A 21,807-nucleotide genomic window follows, 5' to 3' on the forward strand; every position below is an offset into this window, starting at 1 on the left:
TTTCTTTTTGCATCAAGTGCATATTTAATTTACAATTCTACTTTTTTTTCAAGAACTTATAAATTGCTTGAACTAACACAAATTTTGAAAAGGCCAAAAATATATGTCATTAATTTGAGATGGGGAATGCTACAACTACTCCACAATCTCAAGGATATGAGGGGCAATACATTGATTGCATGTAATAGGCTTTTCATGTCTACTCCTAGCCTTTCTACCATGTAGTTTATAATAGAAGTTTGTAGGAGGATCCTTTAACATCAATGATATCTCTTGTCTAAGAGAGGCTATACATTGATTGCATGTAATAGGCTTTTCATGTCTACTCCTAGCCTTTCTACCATCTAGTTTATAATAGAAGTTTGTAGGAGGATCCTTTAACATCAATGATATCTCTTGTCTAAGAGAGACTAGAGGCCAATTACTCTCCACATTGGATGAAATTGTATTGTGGCCCTCCCAAAGAACAACCACATCCACTGCAGTAGAGTGTGGCCCTCCCAAAGAACAACCACATCCCACTGTAGTAGAGTGTGTGGGATCCCGTAAATCTTGATCTAAAGTTAGCCAATAACCTCTTAAGAATCTCCATCTTCTATACCTAAAATACATACATAACGTTTGTCGAGCAATGAAGTACCTATTCATCGAAACAAACAACATTAGTAAAACTATATTTTTAGCAGTCACGTTCATTCTAGTTATATTCATTGCAACTCACCTAAAGGTGACGTCCGACTTTGTGACTATACACTCAAGTGTATCATCTGACAAGTTCTCTTTGTATTCCATTGATCACCTAATAAATGTGTCATCCAGCCATCAATTGGAATTTTTCAAGCATAGGTGATTTTAGTTTTCTTCAATTCTTCACAAGATGCAAAAAATGGACAAAGAAATCTTAAGAAAAAATCCAGCTCAAGTGGACATGTTTGGAGCATGTGGATCATTTTATTGCAACGTGCACATCATTTGAGAGCTTTAGCGTGCAAGCTTGAATCTGGTCTAAGCTGCCATGTGGCCATTCAAGATTAGACAAGGAAGGGAGTGGTATATTTTACAAAGAGCCAAAATCAGCTCCTCTCCTCGTAGGCAGAACATCCTTTTCATAAAAATAGATTTATTTAGCAGCCAAACAACTTGATTTCTTGTTTTCGTACATCAATGTACCAATCTCATCATGGAAAACAATGATTTTTCTACTTAAACACTCCACAGGCTACCACTCTTCCAAAGTGGAAGGATACAAAGCTAGAAAACATTATGTGCTTCAGAATTAGAAATATATATATATATATATATATTGATTAAAAAAAACCTTATACTTATTATATGGCTTGTGCCTTGGAATTGGGCTATTTGGATGTAAGCGGATTTGTTTGTGCAACTATATGTGCTGAATAAGAACTTATGTTCTCATAATTTCATATCCATTCATCTTTGTGTGTATATTACTTATGTTGTTCCTTCTTTGAGACCTCTACACTAAAGAAACAGATTTATAAAATAGATAAGTATTAATAAAATGATACCTCAATGTAATCCATTGGATTCACCAACATCTCAAAATTAATATTTTTGCACTCATAAACTAAACTAGCAAGATATTGAACTTGATTATTACCTTTTTTCCAGAGTCACATACTACAAGGAAAAGCGACCATCGGCACGTTTATAGACGCATTTTGACAACGTGCTTTAAAATGTTACGGACACGTTTATAAGCGCGTCTAAAATTGTGTCTACAGATACACATCTATAAATGTGTCTATATACGCATCTATAAGCGCATTTATATCAGTATAGACGCGTAAATAGATGCCTTTATAGCCTTTGTTATAGACGCGCTTATGTCTACATGCTCTGGAATTAATTTTTTTTCTAGAGAGCTGCTTGTGTAAATGTACAGCTGCATTTTCTACACATGAGCTCTCTGGTTTAAGGTTTTGCTTACTTGTACATAGATGAATCAAGATCAGCAAAGATATCAACATAAAAAACTTAAATTAAAGATAGATATGCACAAAAAGATTTGTGAACACACTTCGAATATTGATTAAAGAAGATGAGAAATCACATTTTATATAAAAAAATTTGTCCATACATGATCGTAGCCACATAAGGCTTGAATAAAAACATAGATACATAAAGAAGATGAAAAATTGCATCTTATATCTAAGAAATTATCCATACATGATGGTAGCCACATGAGGCTTGAAAAAGAAACATAGTTGCATAAACCAAAACTATACATGAAGAAAAACTAGTGGGTCACTACTCGGAGGAGTCATCACTCTCCGAGTCATGTTGTCCTCCCCTTCTTGTCCACCTTGTGCCTACACAAAGTGAAGATATATATAGATAAATATAGAAAGTATTATAAAGGTCGAAACATGTTTTGTAAATAAAAATAAAAAGTATTACCTGCATTGGTGTTCTCCTTGCTCGATTATATTATTCGTTGAAGATAATCCCTTCATTGTGTGAAGGTAATCCCATGTATCTCCTCTACTATGTGGCGATGATGGTAGCTAGACTCTGCAAGGGTAGGATCTCTATCCATAATGTCACGCTACATCACAAGACAAACATTATAACACAACTCAAATAGAGAGAATACAAAGAAAAGACATGAATTTGCACTATACATACAAACTTGGCCTCCCATGATGCCCGACCTCCAGATCCAAAGCGTGATGATCCATATCGCTCCATTTGTATTCGTCGCGCTTATCTTTGTTGCTGGTTCACTACTCCTTCTAAGAGCTCCTTCTTGGCTTTCTTCCACTCTCCCCTATGAGTAGTAGATGGCTTACCATGTCCATTTTGATCGGCATCTATTCGGGCTTTCTCCTCCTTTGCATGTTTCCTTACTAGAGACCTCCTATTCTTAAATATGTCTTTGATTTTGTGTTGTGCCCATGTACTGTTAAACCTTCGGTCGTGAGGATTAGGATACTTCTTTAATGATGCAATCATCCACTAGGCTCTCTCTTTGCTAATAAAGCAGTCTTTATAGTGTGCAAAATCTACTTGGCGCAAGTAGTTTACCACCTCCTTCCCACGAGAGCCATCAACGATGCCACCCACATCGATGATATCATAATATGATATACCACCATGATGTGGTGGTGACTCTGACAAACTATCCCCACCCCCAAAGCACTGCCCTAGGCATCTTCTATCTCCTCTATCTCCTCTACCTCCACTCTCAGTGCTAGTGTGGCGTGAGGTATGATCGCTACTATCTCCACGACTACCCTCCTTATATGACAACGGCTGCCACTCTCATGAGAGCCATGAAGACTGTGAGGTGTCACATCTCGTGAAGGTGGAGGTGTAGGAGATGTTGTAGCACTAACTGGGGCTGATGGATGAGGGGTAAATGTAAAGGTAGGTAAAGTGCCTAGCAAGGGTAAAGTGCGTGGAAAGGGACTCTACTGTGGATCTTATGGTAAAGGGGTGTCTGTTGCATAGGCTGCCAACTACTCGGTGGTGGGAGTATAGCCAAAGATACCCTCTACCTCCCTAGCAAACCGTCATTAAGACTTGATGAGAGCCTCAACCTGTAGGTCTATGGGACAAGAGGAAGAGGACCCACGCCACGTCTATACAAACAAAGTAAATATTCAAAACATATTATGAAATGAAGACTTCTCGGCTCTTTAAGTCAATTGACCCCGGGAATCATCTCATTCTTCAATTAGGTCATCATGCATAAGGTGTATGCATAAAGCACTATGCATAAGGCCTAAAGCATGAGGCCTTAAGTATAAAACTATGCATGAGGCCTTATGCATGAGAGCTTATGCATAGTTTTATGCATAAGGCTTATGCATAAGGTTCATGCATAGTCTTATGCATAAAGCTTATGCATAAAGGTTAAGCCTACAAAACAAATCTTCATGCATGAGGCCTTATGCATAAAGCTATGCATGAGGCCTTATGGATAAAGCTTATGCATGAGGCTTATGCGTAAAGCACTATGCATAAGGCCTTAAGCATGAGGCCTTATGAATAAAGCACTATGAATAAGCATGAGGCCGTATGCATAAAGCACTATGAATAATGCCTTAAGCATGAGGCCTTATGAATAAAGCACTATGCATAAGACCTTAAGCATGCATGAGAATTATGCATGAAGCTTATACACAAACCTACAAAACAAGTTCCCAGCACCCAAGGGTACAATAATAATAGAGGAAAGATATGAAAACACTTACCTTTTTTTCGTGATGTTGAAAGAGAGGATTAGTACAGAGGGGTAGGCGTTGGTATAGCATTGGTGGCAAAGAAGTTGACAACGTTGGTGGCAAAGAGTACGACACATGCGCAAACAATCTTCTTAGCTTAGATGGAAAGGGTTATTGGAGAAGATTAAATGCATGGACTACAGAACCTGCCTTCTTGCGACTACACAAAAAGAAATAAATGGGTTGAAGCTCGCGATTATACAAAAACAATCAAAGTCTTCATCCAGGCTGAGGTGGTGACAGAGGACAAAGCAGAGCAGGTGAGAGCAAAGGATGTAGATGCACCCACTTCTACCAGGGCAACTAGGCACTCATGTACGTTGAGCTCCCGCTTCTCTGCAGATTCGACTAGATGAAGGATTAATGTCTTGGGTGGTGCGCCTGATTGTGGCAGCGTGGATTTTGAAAAGAAGGCTACGTTATGGTTTGATGTCGTGCTGCGTGGGCAGCAATAGCAGCAGGCTGCTAGCAACAATTGGTAGAGGCGGGGCCGCAGGCTCACCACAGGCAAGCATGAGCACCTGGTGTGCTCCACTAGCACGTAGCCTTCTACTAGCCAAGGGTAGGGCGGCGGAGCCTGGTCACACATAACGGGCAGGACGTATGGCAAAGCCCCTCCCCACATCCTTCTATGATTCTTGTGTCCATCTCGTTGGTGAGGAGTATGGCAACCCGTTGGAGATGATGCAGATCGGTAGAACATTGAGAGAGAGAGAGAGAGAGAGCTTCGATGCCATAGCTAGATTCAGCAGGTCGCCATGACGCCCATGCTGATAAGTTTGAATTTGACGACCGTGGACGTCAAGTTTGAATTTGACGTTAGTTCTAAATATTTGAATGCCAAATTGAATTGTCCACTATATCATTAATGTTTTTTTTTTGCATTTGAGACGTCTATATTCTCCTTTATCTCAAACTCAAGTTAGAGGCTGTTTTCCATAAGAGAAAGTGATATAGTCCTATCACAAATAAGATAATTATCAATGGGAATGCCATTTTTGCAGAGTATTCTATCTATCCAATGAAAGAATTTAATAAACATGCCTATACCAATTCACTTGGCATGCTTAATGTGTTATTGCCTGTGATGATGGTGTGGAAAGTTGATCACATTCTGCAAGGGGTATGCAAACCATATCGATACCGTGTAACCATCCGCATTGTATACGCATCTACCACACCACCTGCAACACTATATATGGACACAATTATCACAAGCTAAGGTATCCAATTCTTGTCATTATCCACACCCTCCACACTTAGTACTTCCTCCATCTATAGTCTATCTAGATGGCCATCTAAGCTCTACTTGAGAGCACATAGGTGGATAACAGCATCACATTGTACCTATCAGGATTTTTTTAATTCTCTATCTATTGCATTGTCTACTGCACTTTGTTTTGCTATCTATCTATCTTTTTGTTATAGTATATTCTTATAGAATGTGTATGTTTGAGAAGATTGATAGGAGAATCTTTTTTGTCCCTTTAGACACCTCTACTCCTATTCTCACTGATAGTCAAAGTGTAATGGTAGTTGCCAAGAATCCTATATATCATGCCAAGACTAAGCACATTGAAATGCATTACTACTACATGTCACACTGTTATAGTACACAAGATAACGTGGTAGATCTTTTCAGTAAGTCCTTATCACATTAGAAGTTTGAGGCCTTCAAAAAACTTTGAGCCTCACCCCTTTTAGAGACTAATATGTAATCTCTATAAACCTCACATTTGTACTACAAGGGGGTTTGTTAGATATCTGGTAGTACTACATTGTGAGGCTATGTACTTATACTGTGGGCACTTTTATCCCACTAGGTTTTTTCCCAAGGCCATCCAGGTGTGAACAAAAACCATTATCTAGTATATAAGCAACCTTATTCATAGTTTAGGGTTGTTGTTGCTTATTTATACTTTCTTTTGGTACTTGCCCAGAGGACTTGTGGAGAGGATTGAACAGGTTAAACCAAGGAGAGTATGAAGAAGTGTCAGATTCTATGGAAAGGTTTGAAGCTGTATGGAGGAAGATGATCAAGACCTTAGAAGGAAACCATGCTCCTCCTAACTTTCTAAAGAAGGACAAGTTCATTGAAGTGCTAAATGAGGGGATTAAAGAGAAGGTGGAGCTGAAAGACCCACTCTTTTGCTGAAGCTGTGAAGACTATTGTGTACCAAGAGAGGAAGATGATATGGAAGCATTCCACTCACTAGGCTAGATAGAGTACCATGTTTGATTTGATTGATGTGTGTTCTTCTAGAGGAAATATGTAGGTTGTGGATCCTTGTGTGAGTGTTGTGTCAGTGGATGCAAGGGCGATGGATCAGAGTGTTTGTGATATGACAAAAAGTGAAGGTTGCATGTCCGTGGACCTAGAGTTGGAGGTAGTAGATGGTGGTAGAGTGATAGAGGATTGTTCAATGGATGATGAGTCTACTATGGTGGGTCAGGTAGTCCTTGGTGTGCTAGAGGTGTCACATGTGCTTGAGGTGTGGGAAGATTCATCAGAGGTTTCTGGTGTGGAGTCTACTGATTTGTTTAATGATATGGTAGAGTGTGAGATGGAGAGTCTAGTAGAATTGCCTTTCTATGACATCACAGGTGATGATGATGCTAGCATGGTTGAGTAGTCTTATGAGCATGAAAATATGGATAGTAGTGTGGATGATAATTCTCTATTGGATGATGCATTGGAAGGTGTCTTAGTTTTGTTTGAAGGATCTATGGATTAGCTATATGATGTTGCACAAGAGGTTGATGCACTACAAGGGATGGGGCTCATACCCGTGTTCCTAGCCGCTAAAAATGACTTGTGAAAAAAAGTAGCGGGCTCGTGTATCAGCGCGTGTATAATCGCGGCCAGAGACATGCGTGTAAAAGCACGTGTATAGGACTGTTCAGACACTCTGATACACGGGTGTATACATGCATTCTGTCAGTTCAGCTGCATTTAGACGCGCTGATACAAGCGTCTATACACGCGTTTTGTGACTTTAGATGCGCTTATACACGCGTATTTCTCAGATTTGATGCGTTTATACACGCGTGTTTTACAGATTATCCGCGTATATACACGCGACTTTTTTTAGTTCTGATGCGTTTATACACGCAAACAAAGAGAAAAAAAAATCCAGAGAGTGCTATTTGGTACCTGAATGCTGTTCCAGCATTCCAGCACCCAATAACACTCTCTAGATTTTTTTTTTTGGGTGCATTGGACCATCCAAGAACATATCCACGAGGAAGATTAAGACAAGAACGACATGAATGCATACATTGTCAATACACGATTCAAGACAGACATGAATGCAATACTATTGATTCACGATTCAATATTACTATCAAAATTTCACACATATATACAAGGGAGCCCATATGTCGAAGTAGCCCATGGCTTCAGTTTACAAAAAAATATATACAACCACATCCTCAATATGGAATGTGATACTATAAGTCTAAGTACTACTCAGACCCAGATGATGACTCGGTGCTCCCTCCATGCTCAGATGAGCTCACATCGGTCGGAATGTCCGATGAGTGCTCACGTCCACCCTCTGCAGTGGTGGCGGGTGTTGAGATATCGAGCTCTAGTGAGGCGGTGGACACTGATGACCCGCCTGGGGGATAGGCCCCGCACTTACACCACTGGCATGGTTGGTGAGATCTTGGGTGATATGCGGCCAGTGGGATGACAGGCTGTGTGACAGCCACTCTAGAGACTGGCATAGTTATAGCGCCAGCTCATTTAGTCAGGTTCACACTATAGAGAACCCGTGTATGTATTTGGTTGAGTACCTTTCATATTGTGTGTACTCTTATTCTTGTATATGGTGTGTTGAGTGTTGAGTAGAGATGAAGAAGATTTTCAGCCTCTCACCTTGTGTGTTCTCTATTAGGGTTTTGTGAGTGTGTGTGTGTGCTTGCAAGAGCTCAAGCTCTCTTCCCCCCTGCATCTTTTCATGGTATCAGAGCCTGGTTCGTGCTAAGGACTGAGCTGCAAGCAAGAGAACCACAGGAAGCGGTACGAGGGTAAGAGCTTCAACTACTCTTCCCTATTGTGTTGGTGACTACACCCTTGTCGGGAGCTCTACGGGAGGCACCGGCAAACGATCTCCGATTGAGGAGCTTTCTTCACGGGAGTGAAGCTATAGGGCAACTATACAGTCCTTTGGACTAAAATTTTCGGGCCGAAAACGTGTTTCGGGCGCGTCTGGACCTCCGTTTTTCAGAAAGCAGGCGATTTCGAGCACTGCGGGTAAGTCATCGATTCTCTGCAGAACTCTGTTTCAAGAACTGCAGGAAGACAGATTGACTGTGCAGACACTGTGGGTGCTGCAAAGAGGTCTACAGTTGCCATTGAGTGTATGTATGTGCATTGAAGTCACTAGTTGTGACATTTGAGAGTACTACAGTACCGCTGCAGAAAATACAGCATTTGTGCAGGAAAAACCAGAGTGCAGTTTCTGGTGAAATTGTGTGTTTGGCAAGATGTCTAATGATGGCATAACACAGATTGTGGCTGAGAAGCTGGATAAGAATAACTTCCATGCTTGGAGGTTCAGGTTGACGAATTTCCTGATGGGAAAAGGCTATTGGGAGTACATAGAAGGTGAGCATGAAGAGGCACCGGAGATACCGGATATAAATCCGACTGCTGCAGATGTGAAAGAGTTTAAAGACTGGAACCAAGGAGCCAGGAAGGTTATGTATTGGCTTTCCATTAGTATACAGGACACCATGATTGGGCACATTCAAGATGCCAAGTCCCCCAAGGAGGCGTGGGACACCTTGGTAAAGCTGTATGAAACAAATACCAAGGCACGTAAGATACAGTTGAAGAATGAACTTCATACTGTGGAGAAAAAGAGCATGTCTGTGAATGACTATGCGTTGAGGATAAAGGGTATTGTGGAATCCCTTGCATCTATTGGTGTGTCAGTAGATGATGATGACAAGGTGGAAGTCTGTCTACGTGGTCTCGGGCCACAATACAAGGCGTTCAAGACGTCTATTCAGACTCGGGAAAACATTCCCAACTTTACAGATTTGGTGTCTATGCTGATTATCGAAGAGAAGAGCTTGGGTGAAGACCAACAGACTTCACAAAGCAAAAACAGTTCAGAGCAACAGGCCTTCTACACGAGTTCAGGAAGAGGACGAGGTAGAGGAGGCCGTGGACGCGGTCAAGGAGGTGGCCGAACAGGTAATCAGAATTATGGCCAGCAGCAGCAGCAACAACAACAGTCCCAGAATCAACAACAACAACAACACGCAGGTGGAAGAGGCAAATTCAGAGGCAGGGGGAGTCAAAGAGGCCGTGGAAATTGGCAAAGGCAATATAATGATGCACGTGAATGCTATTATTGTGGTAAGCCTGGACATGTGCAGTCAGAATGTTATAAGAAGCAGGCTGACATGCAAAATGGGAAAGTGCAGCAAAACAACTATGCATCCTCAAGCAGAAATAATGAGGATAATGAGAGGTTGTTTGTTATGCAGCATGTCGTGAATGCCATGTCTGAAAATGTTGATGCAGCACAAAAAGATAATGTATGGTATGTGGATTCAGGCGCTTCGAACCACATGACGAGTCATGGGGAGTGGTTCAAGGAGATGAAAAACCCGGAAAGACCAGGTTTTGTGGAAACAGGGGATGACACTGCTCATCCAATTGCCCACGTTGGAGATGTGCCATTATCTATGCAGGATGGCAAAGTGAAGTACCTTGCAGATGTACTTCATGTACCAAACATAACAAAGAATCTGGTTTCAGTTGGCCAGATGATTGAGCAGGGTTTGCAGGTTAGGTTTAACCCTGATGGGCGTTATGTCGAAGACTTTAAAGACAAGTGCAGGTTGGTTGCAAAAGGCAACAGAGTGGACAGAATGTTTACGTTGGATGTAGACATGCCTGAAATGAGTGCTGCGATGTTTGCAAATGGTTCAGGAGTTGTTGCAGACACAGACATATGGCATAAAAGAATTGGACATGTAAATGTGCAGAGATTGAAGTCTATGCAGACAAAAGGAATTGTGACAGGGCTGCCAAAATTTAAAGTGGAAGGTATGCAGAAAATATGTGAAGCATGCCAATTTGGGAAGCAAACAAAGCATGTGTTTCCACGTAACAGATATGTGAGCAGAAATGCACTAGATGTTGTGCATTCAGATGTCTGGGGTCCTACGAAGACCGTGTCTATGGGAGGCTGCAGGTACTATGTCACTTTCATTGATGACCACACAAGGAAAGTGTGGGTATATTTCATGAAAGAGAAGAGTGAGGTGTTCACTCACTTTCAGAATTTCAGAGTTTTGGTTGAAAAGCAAACAGGAAAATATGTAAAGTGCCTAAGGTCAGATGGAGGGGGAGAGTACTTCTCCAATGAGTTCTCTGAATTCTTGAAGAAGAATGGTATTCGGAGACAGTTCACATGCAGATACACTCCGCAGCAAAATGGAGTTGCTGAGCGGAAAAACAGGCACATTGCTGAGATTGCGCGGGCATTGATGGAAGAGAAGAATATGCCGCATTGCTATTGGGCTGAGGCTGTTTCTACAGCAGTATACATCATGAACAGGACTCCAACTGCAGCCATACATGATGTAACTCCAGAGGAGAGGTTTACTGGCAGAAAACCAGATTTGTCTCATCTGAAAGTCTTTGGATGCATTGCATATGTGCATGTGCCAGATGAGCTGAGAACCAAGCTGGATCCGAAAGCTGAAAAATGTGTGTTTATTGGATATTCCCTTGAGCAAAAGGGATACAGGTGTTATAACCCTGCTACAGGTGAGTTGAGGGTAAGCAGGGATGTTGTCTTTGATGAGATGAGCAGCTGGTATGCTGCTGAAAAAGAAGCTGTTGGGGCTGATTTGAGTGGAAGTGTGGTTGCACAGAATGCAGGTCAGCAATCACAGTCTTTGAGTGGACCAGGAGAGTCCTCATCTAGTGGGTCTGTTGATAGACCATGGAGTGGCAGGCTGCGTCATAATACCAGCCCTGCAAATATGATTAGTACATCACGTAAAGGAAAAGAGAAAGTGGTTGAGCCCCTTGGTATGCCTGACATTTCTGCAGGGCATTCTCATGTTGATGGAGAGTCTAGTGGCTCAGATATGAGCCTTGATGAGGAGCTTGGGATCCCAGCTATGAGAACACCTGGTGTAAAGAAGGCTATGGAAGCCATGAATGAAAAGCTGCGAAGATCAGGGAGAGTGAAGAACCCTGTGCAGAGATTTACATATGATGGTTATGTGGCACATCACTATGCATATATGGCAAAGGTTGTGCAGGTTGTTGAGCCCACATGCATTGATGAGGCTGTTGGAAATGTGTGTTGGGAGAAAGCTATGGATGAGGAGATGGATGCACTATATGGAAATGAAACTTGGGATTTAGTGCAATTGCCTGAAGGCAAGAAAGCCATTGGATGCAAGTGGGTGTACAAAGTTAAGCATAACAATGATGGAAGCATAAACAGGTACAAGGCTAGATTGGTAGCCAAAGGATATGCGTAGACATATGGGATTGATTATGAGGAAACTTTTAGCCCAGTTGCCAAGATGGCAACGGTGAGAGTTGTGATAGCAGTGGCTGCGTCAAAGCAATGGTCTTTACATCAGATGGATGTAAAGAATGCATTCTTGCATGGGGATTTACAAGAAGAGGTGTATATGTTGCAGCCACCTGGTTATGAGGATGTGGGTCACCCCGAGCATGTTTGCAGGTTGAAGAAAGCCTTGTATGGCTTAAAGCAAGCACCAAGAGCATGGTCTGACAAGATTTCTGAATATCTTGTCACTATTGGCTTTCATGTAGCCAATGCAGATTTCTCATTGTATGTGAGACATGGTGATAGCGGAGTTGTGCTTGTTGTCATCTATGTAGATGACTTGATCATTATGGGGGACCATGATGCAGAGATCTTTGATGTAAAGATCTTGCTTAGAAAGAAGTTTGAGATGAAGGATCTGGGGGAGCTCAGATATTTCTTGGGCATTAAGGTGATTAGGTCACCACATGGTATTGGATTACTGCAGAGACAGTATGGCTTGGACATGTTGTCCAAGTATGGTATGACAGGCTGTAAGCCTATTTCTGTGCCATTGGATCAGAATGGCAAGTTGAGTGCAGATTCAGGAGAGATCTTGGAGGATCCTACTATGTACAGGAGCATAGTAGGAAGTTTGATCTACATGACGATCACCAGACCAGATTTGAGCTATGCTGTTGGGTTGGTGAGTCAGTTTATGCAGGTTCCACGGAAACCGCATTTGGATGCAGTGAGACGCATACTGAGGTATGTGAGGTCTACTTTGCATTGTGGACTATTCTATGAGACTGGGACAGAGATATGTGTACATGGGTACACAGATGCTGATTGGGCTGGTAGTATCTCAAACAGAAGATCTACCAGTGGATTCATGTTTTCTTTGGGGAGTGCTGCTGTGACTTGGAGCAGCAAGAAGCAGCCTACGGTTGCTCTATCAAGTACGGAGGCCGAGTACAGAGGAGCTGCTATGGCAGCATGTGAGGTAGCTTGGTTGAGAAAGCTACTTGCAGATTTGGGTCTATCAGTGGATAGACAAGTTGTCATTTTCTGTGACAACATTAGTAGTATACAGTTGGCCAGGAACCCAGTCTTTCATGCTCGTACGAAGCACATAGAGGTCCACTACCACTTCGTCAGAGAGAAGGTCTTGGCAGGAGACCTTGACCTTGTTTATGTCAGCACAGAGGATCAGGTAGCTGACATCTTCACCAAAGCATTGGGTACAGAGAAACTCCGCAGATTCAGGGCTTCGCTTGGTGTACATGAGATGGAGTTGAGCTCGAGGGGGAGTGTTGAGATATCGAGCTCTAGTGAGGCGGTGGACACTGATGACCCGCCTGGGGGATAGGCCCCGCACTTACACCACTGGCATGGTTGGTGAGATCTTGGGTGATATGCGACCAGTGGCATGACAGGCTGTGTGACAGCCACTCTAGAGACTGGCATAGTTATAGCGCCAGCTCATTTAGTCGGGTTCACACTATAGAGAACCCGTGTATGTATTTGGTTGAGTACCTTTCATATTGTGTGTACTCTTATTCTTGTATATGGTGTGTTGAGTGTTGAGTAGAGATGAAGAAGATTTTCAGCCTCTCACCTTGTGTGTTCTCTATTAGGGTTTTGTGAGTGTGTGTGTGTGCTTGCAAGAGCTCAAGCTCTCTTCCCCCCTGCATCTTTTCAGCGGGCGGGTGGATCATCAGCAGCTTGTGCCTGTTCAAGTAATATATAGTATATAAGTATATATATATGTAATTCAATAAACCAAAATCATTCGTTTAGAGTTTCTAAGTACCTGTCGACCGTATGGTCTCATGGCCATCTCAAACTGCGCGTCCGTAATACATCCCTCGGCTCTGAAGATGGTCCACGTGTCACGTCTGCTATGCCGGCAAGCATACCCAGTATCGTGGGCTGTGGGCTTCCTCCCCGTAACCTGTCTCGCTGTACTAATCAACACAATTTGTAAGATTAAAACAATCATAGAATCAATGACACTACAAGACAATGCTGCCATACACGCGTTTCATACACGCGATAAATTACAAACGCGTGTATGGTCGCGCCTGTATTTGAATAGAATCGGGCGCGTGTATTTTAGCATTTAAGTTCGCGTGTATATTTGCATTTATCAACGCGTGTATAAACGCGTTTATATACACACAGTAATACACGCATCTATACACGGTAATATTTACGGATTAATACACGCTATTATACACGTATTAATACACGTCACTATACACGGATTAATACACGCATGGCAAAGAAAAACTGAAGAAAAACTGAATTCCTTTACAAAATTAAAAACTATTTTCTTTAAACCATCTCACAGTACATTAGAGTATACATCATTACACAATCCCACTACATGCATTTACAACAATGAAATATATTCAAAAATAAATCATGCATATGAGATGATAGAAATGTCATCAATTTAGAACGTACAGTGACGGATTGGTTAGGGTTCGATCTCATCTTCAATAAGATCCATCCTTGCCAAACGATCAACATCAATATCCATTTGATCAATTTGTAAGGCTACGATTAAATTTATTCCACGATCGATATTCTGTACTCCATTGATAATGGTATCGATGTCTTGATCATCCTCATCAACATCACCATCATCCTCAATGGTAGGGTCATTCTCATGATCATGAGAAATGGTATGCTCATCCTCATTATCATGATCATCTCTTATTTCTTGATCATCGATCACAACATCTTCAATGGCATGTTTGACATCATCTTCATTGCGGCTTGTTACATCCTCCATATGCTCCATATCAGTGAATGTATTATACATCACTTTGGAACGTGGTGCAATAGGGATGACGTACCGTCATGCACCATTGGTAGATAGATAACCTGCTCAAATACACATAGTACAGTAATTAATTAGCATATCAAAAGTCAAGGGGTACGCGAGCTTAGATATATATGTACATGAAACACATTAGTAAAAAAATGCATACCTGCTCACATTGTTGTGGCAATACGAGCCTATCTTTCTTTGTTTGCCAGAACTTTGTAGAGTTAATAGTTACATATCCACTTGCATGGCGTTTTATCGTTGCATCAGGCCCTTTTTCCACCACGTTCATTTGCCATTTGACATCTAAAACATACACAAAGAAGCGACGAACGTCAAGCCTAAATATGTCTTGGATTATGCCACAATAATCATCCATTTTTCCATTAGCTCCCTCAAAGCTACTAATGACACCGCAATCTTGTGTATTTCTCTTTTCATCAATTCTTTGTGTTCGAAAATGCTTGCCTTCACACCATATAGCATTGAACATAGTGCACTGGACCAAAATAGAAGCAATATTTGTGTAAGCAATGTGAATAAATATTAAAAGCAAATCACTTACAACTAATGCAAAACATTAGTTCTATGTACCTTTGACATGCATCCTCGTGCATACTCCCATTCTTCCGCCCTGATATGCAGCCCCTCGTCGCTCTCTGCTCTCTCCATTTCCTCATGCAACCAATCAACATGGATATCATTCGGAAGTGTTGCTAGATGCTTAGGGTACGCCTTCCGAGAGCCATGTTGCCTTCGAAAGAGCTCTTTCTGCTTGCCTTTTTGTCTTTGCATCCTCATATCTTGTAACCCATCTGCTCATCACATCACTATTAAGGATACAAGTGAAATTGAGATCATCAATCAATGTTCTGTCAATTACTTTACTCTGTCCTTTTCCTTGAGGCACAATAGAGGTCATCCTCAAGTCCTCTTCATTGCTCCATAGTCGTGGCAAAGAGCTGTCCACCTGACCAAGAAATTCTGAAATATATACAAGAGACTCTTGTATCAACCAACCCTCGGCCATACTTCCTTCAGGCCTTGCACTTTGCCTCACAAAGTCTTTTAAGGTCTTCATGAAGTGCTCTAGGAAGAACATCCAGCGTGCATGCACAGTACCACATAAAGCAATTTCGTCCACTAAATGCACAATGAGATGTAGTTGACTTGTGAGAATGGTTCGCGGAAAAGTCACCTCTACCAAACAAACCACCTCCACTGCCATAACACGCGCATCATCCAACGTGGCTGGATCAATTGCTTTGGAACTAACATATCTGAAAAATAAATAAATAGTACGTTATACCTCATGCACGTTCATTTTGCAAGGTATAACATTAATGAAGGGTGATCTGAGCATGGGTTTTACATACCTCACAAGCTCGCCCATCTTATAAATACATTTTTTCAAACTCTTATTTGCACAATGGTCGATGCTAGTAGGTAGTATGAACTGCGCACATAAGAGCACATGTATGTAGGGTTTATGGCATTACAAAATTTAATTTCAACGTACGTACAAGACTTGGAAAACACTTACTTGAAGCTGTGCCAATCGTGGGACTTCAACCCATATAGTTGCTCAACGCCTCTTTTCTTAGTGGTTATAAAGGCTCCCTTCAATGATCTTATGCATCCACAGTGGGAGTACGCAAAGTGGTGATGGCCTGCTTTACGTGCTTCTCCTCTTTCTTTGATATAATCCATGGTGCAGACGGAAGACAAACGTGCCCACCCACCTCTCGTGGCCAAGCTTGACGCATACATCCTGCGACCCGCAAGTCCTCACGTACGCTAACATTGTCTCGTTTACCAATAATATGTTCCCAAATACTAGATCCCACATTCTTGAAGATGTGCATGGGATCAAGAAGATGGTTGATCTTAAGATGGGTCCAATATGGCAGCCGAAAAAAAATGGAGTACCTACACAAGGGATTGCTCTATGTGACCTTTAATCCAATTAGAGACTACACAAAACAAGATTGAAAAAACATCACTATACCTGTTCGTGCCATCTGGAGGAAGAATAGTTGTAGACTCCCAAATACGCTTCCAATCTTTTGCACGAAGTGTTTGTGGAGGAATGTTACTCTTACTAGCAACATATTTAAGATGATCTGAGGGGAGAAATCGATGATGATTACCGAATATAGTCTTACACAAACCGTCAGCATACTCATGTACTAACGAAGGGCCACAAACAGGACATGCATGTTTACCCGATGTTTTCAAACCTGTTAAAATATAAATAAAAGTTAGAATAATAAATTCAAACCGTCTAATTAATATATATAGCCAATAGTAATAGAGTAGGGAGGTAATTAGAATTCTTACCAGAACAATCGCTGTATCCTGGAAAGTCATGCATTGTCCACATCAACACTGCTTTTAAGTCGAAGTGTCAAGAGGAGGGAGGCCTACTAATGTCCACCACCGCACCACCTCTCCATAGTTCCTCCAACTCATCAATCAATGGTTCAAGATAAACATCCATATGCTTGACTTTATGTTTCCCTGGAATTAGAAGGGATAACATAAGATGTCCCTTCTTGATCGCCAAAGCTGGGCCACTCATCGTCAATATGCTTCCAAGCAGGAGTGTCTGCGGGAATTCTCCACATGCCATCATCCGATCGATGTGAGGAATGCCATGACATGAGCTGTGCTATGGATTTGCACTTGAACATGTGTTTGATGCGAGGAATTATAGGAAAGTGTCGCAAGACTTTACGAGGTACATCAAAACTCTTCATATCTGTTCTGTACCTTGCTTCACCACAAGTGGGACAATGTAGAGCCTCCTTATGCGTCCCACGAAAGAGAATGCAATCATTGACGCATGCATGTATTTTATCATAATCTAGTCCTCCAAGAGATGCCACATAGCGCCTCGCTATGTCTCTTGAGGTGGGTAGTCTATTTTCCTTTGTAAGCATGTTTGATAATAGCCTGTATCCAATATCATCAATTATAATTAGTCTTAAATCCTAAACCTTAAACCACTAATTCAAATTTGTAAGTTAGAATGCTTACTTCAATAATGCGTCAAGACTTGCATTGCTCCATCCATAAACTGTTTGTATATTAAGTAGTTCAAGTGAAGCACGTAAAACAGAGAATGTACACCCTTCAAACACCGGTGTCGATGAAGCCTTATAAAGATGCTCTTGTTCCATATCATCGTCGTCCATACCTTTGGGATCATCCTTAAAAAGATTCCGCACCATATCATCAAGCACCTCCTCTTCCACAACTTCGTGGGGTGCAGGGCTATTGTCATCCCTTTCCCACTCATCTCTGACAATAGATCCCGAAGCTCCAACATCATCTCGTTGATGCTTTACGTGCTCTCGTCGCGCGTAGGGTACCATGTTAGGGTGTGGTACTACATCCTGCTTCAATTAGAGTTTATATATTACCACTCTATTAATTTAATTTGGATACCATGAGTCATTTGAATACCATCAATTTACATCTACTCACCTCTAAACCTGTTTGATTCCATTCTCCATACATGGAGATGTGATTCAAGGTAATTCGACGTGCTCGTACAATGCATCCTTGACATCGATTACACATACATTTGATCCGTTGTCCCAACCACACATCGCGATTACGATGACGCATTGTCTCATCTTCCCCAGAACTGCTTGAAGAGGTTGATGACATCCTATGTACAAACCAGAAAACACAAAATCATAATATGTTTTTAATGAAAGTATAAAAATCGCGTGTATTGACGCGGCTATTTCCTAAAAATTGCGTGTATTAATGCGGCTACTTCCTAAAAATCGCGTGTATTAACGCGGGTAATTCTTGCAAAACGCGTGTATAAACGTGGCTAAAACATCATACACGCGAATATACACGCATTTATTCCACCCACTAGGCTAGATAGAGTACCATGTTTGATTTGATTGATGTGTGTTCTTCTAGAGGAAATATGTAGGTTGTGGATCCTTGTGTGAGTGTTGTGTCAGTGGATGCAAGGGCGATGGATCAGAGTGTTTGTGATATGACAAAAAGTGAAGGTTGCATGTCCGTGGACCTAGAGTTGGAGGTAGTAGATGGTGGTAGAGTGATAGAGGATTGTTCAATGGATGATGAGTCTACTATGGTGGGTCAGTTAGTCCTTGGTGTGCTAGAGGTGTCACAGGTGCTTGAGGTGTGGGAAGATTTATCAGAGGTTTCTGGTGTGGAGTGTAGTGATTTGTTTAATGATATGGTAGAGTGTGAGATGGAGAGTCTAGTAGAATTGCCTTTCTATGACATCACAGGTGATGATGATGCTAGCATGGTTGAGTAGTCTTATGAGCATGAAAATATGGATAGTAGTGTGGATGATAATTCTCTATTGGATGATGCATTGGAAGGTGTCTTAGTTTTGTTTGAAGGATCTATGGATTAGCTATATGATGTTGCACAAGAGGTTGATGCACTACAAGGGATCGGGCTCATACCCGCGCTCCTAGCCGCTAAAAATGACTTGTGAAAAAAAGTAGCGAGCCCGTGTATCAGCGCGTGTATAATCGCGGCCAGAGACATGCGTGTAAAAGCACGTGTATAGGACTGTTCATACACTTTGATACACGGGTGTATACATGCATTCTGTCAGTTCAGCTGCATTTAGACGCACTGATACAAGCGTCTATACACGCGTTTTGTGACTTTAGATGCGCTTATATACGCGTATTTCTCAGATTTGATGCGTTTATACACGCGTGTTTTACAGATTATCCGCGTATATACACGCGACTTTTTGTAGTTCTGATGCGTTTATACACGCAAACAGAGAGAAAAAAAAAATCCAGAGAGTGCTATTTGGTACGTGAATGCTGTTCCAGCATTCCAGCACCCAATAACACTCTCTAGATTTTTTTTTTTGGGTGCATTGGACCATCCACGAAGAACATATCCACGAGGAAGATTAAGACAAGAACAACATGAATGCATACATTGTCAATACACGATTCAAGACAGACATGAATGCAATACTATCGATTCACGATTCAATATTACTATCAAAATTTCACACATATATACAAGGGAGTCCATATGTCGAAGTAGCCCATGGCTTCAGTTTACAAAAAAATATATACAACCACATCCTCAATATGGAATGTGATACTATAAGTCTAAGTACTACTCAGACCCAGATGATGACTCGGTTCTCCCTCCATGCTCAGATGAGCTCACATCGGTCGGAATGTCCGATGAGTGCTCACGTCCACCCTCTGCAGTGGTGGCGGGCGGGTGGATCATCAGCAGCTTGTGCCTGTTCAAGTAATATATAGTATATAAGTATATATATATGTAATTCAATAAACCAAAATCATTCGTTTAGAGTTTTTAAGTACCTGTCGACCGTATGGTCTCATGGCCATCTCAAACTGCGCGTCCGTAATACATCCCTCGGCTTTGAAGATAGTCCATGTGTCACGTCTGCTATGCCGGCAAGTATACCCAGTATCGTGGGCTGTGGGCTTCCTCCCCGTAACCTGTCTTGCTGTACTAATCAACACAATTTGTAAGATTAAAACAATCATAGAATCAATGACACTACAAGACAATGCTACCATACACGTGTTTCATACACGCGATAAATTACGAACGCGTGTATGGTCGCGCCTGTATTTGAATAGAATCGGGCACGTGTATTTTAGCATTTAAGTTCGCGTGTATATTTGCATTTATCAACGCGTGTATAAACACGTTTATATACACACAGTAATACACGCATCTATACATGGTAATATTTACGGATTAATACACGCTATTATACACGGATTAATACACGCCACTATACACGGATTAATACACGCATGGCAAAGAAAAACTGAAGAAAAACTGAATTCCTTTACAAAATTAAAAACTATTTTCTTTAAACCATCTCACAGTACATTAGAGTATACATCATTACACAATCCCACTACATGCATTTACAACAATGAAATATATTCAAAAATAAATCATGCATATGAGATGATAGAAATGTCATCAATTTAGAACGTACAGTGACGGATTGGTTAGGGTTCCATCTCATCTTCAATAAGATCCATCCTTGCCAAACGATCAACATCAATATCCATTTGATCAATTTGTAAGGCTACGATTAAACTTATTCCATGATCGATATTATGTACTCCATTGATAATGGTATCGATGTCCTGATCATCCTCATCAACATCACCATCATCCTCAATGGTAGGGTCATTCTCATGATCATGAGAAATGGTATGCTCATCCTCAATATCATGATCATCTCTTATTTCTTGATCATCGATCACAACATCTTCAATGGCATGTTTGACATCATCTTCATTGCGGCTTGTTACATCCTCCATATGCTCCATATCAGTGCATGTATTATACATCACTTTGGAACGTGGTGCAATAGGGATGACGTACCACCATTTGATGTCATGCACCATTGGTAGATAGATAACCTGCTCAAATACACATAGTATAGTAATTAATTAGCATATCAAAAGTCAAGGGGTACGCGAGCTTAGATATATATGTACATGAAACACATTAGTAAGAAAATGCATACCTGCTCACATTGTTGTGGCAATACGAGCCTATCTTTCTTTGTTTGCCAGAACTTTGTAGAGTCAATAGTTACATATCCACTTGCATGGCGTTTTATCGTTGCATCAGGCCCTTTTTCCACCACGTTCATTTGCCATTTGACATCCAAAACATACACAAAGAAGCGACGAAAGTCAAGCCTAAATATGTCTTGGATTATGCCACAATAATCATCCATTTTTCGATTAGCTCCCTCAAAGCTACTAATGACACCGCAATCTTGTGTATTTCTCTTTTCATCAATTCTTTGTGTTCGAAAATGCTTGCCTTCACACCATATAGCATTGAACATAGTGCACTGGACCAAAATAGAAGCAATATTTGTGTAAGCAATGTGAATAAATATTAAAAGCAAATCACTTACAACTAATGCAAAACATTAGTTCTATGTACCTTTGACATGCATCCTCGTGCATACTCCCATTCTTCCGCCCTGATATGCAGCCCCTCGTCGCTCTCTGCTCTCTCCATTTCCTCATGCAACCAATCAACATGGATATCATTCGGAAGTGTTGCTAGATGCTTAGGGTATGCCTTCCGAGAGCCATGTTGCCTTCGAAAGAGAGCTCTTTCTGCTTGCCTTTTT

General features: G+C 41.3%; 1 protein-coding gene across 1 annotated transcript; it reads right to left on the reverse strand.

Moving 5' to 3' along the window:
* Positions 1 to 19,241: 19,241 nt before the first annotated feature.
* On the reverse strand, positions 19,242 to 21,560 carry LOC147611571 (uncharacterized). The gene is made up of 3 exons (XM_086784924.1): positions 21,184 to 21,560; positions 20,942 to 21,076; positions 19,242 to 19,250 (listed from the first exon to the last, which is right to left on the reverse strand). The coding sequence occupies exons 1-3, from the start codon at positions 21,511 to 21,513 to the stop codon at positions 19,242 to 19,244; spliced, it is 474 nt and encodes a 157-aa protein (XP_086641050.1). The 5' UTR covers positions 21,514 to 21,560.
* Between the last annotated feature and the right edge of the window lie 247 nt (positions 21,561 to 21,807).

This window comes from Cibotium barometz, chromosome 47 (genome assembly GCF_041138505.1).
Source record: "Cibotium barometz isolate CiBa-2024 chromosome 47, ASM4113850v1, whole genome shotgun sequence".
NCBI classification, from domain to species: domain Eukaryota; kingdom Viridiplantae; phylum Streptophyta; class Polypodiopsida; order Cyatheales; family Cibotiaceae; genus Cibotium; species Cibotium barometz.

What these genes read in the sequence shown, in the direction of transcription:
- LOC147611571 (XM_086784924.1), bottom strand. Translation starts at nt 21,513, where the DNA reads ATGTTCAATGCTATATGGTGTGAAGGCAAGCATTTTCGAACACAAAGA. An exon ending in TGCCACAACAATGTGAGCAG is followed by an intron (nt 21,077 to 21,183) that starts GTATGCATTTTC and finishes GTATTTGAGCAG; the next exon opens with GTTATCTATCTACCAATGGT.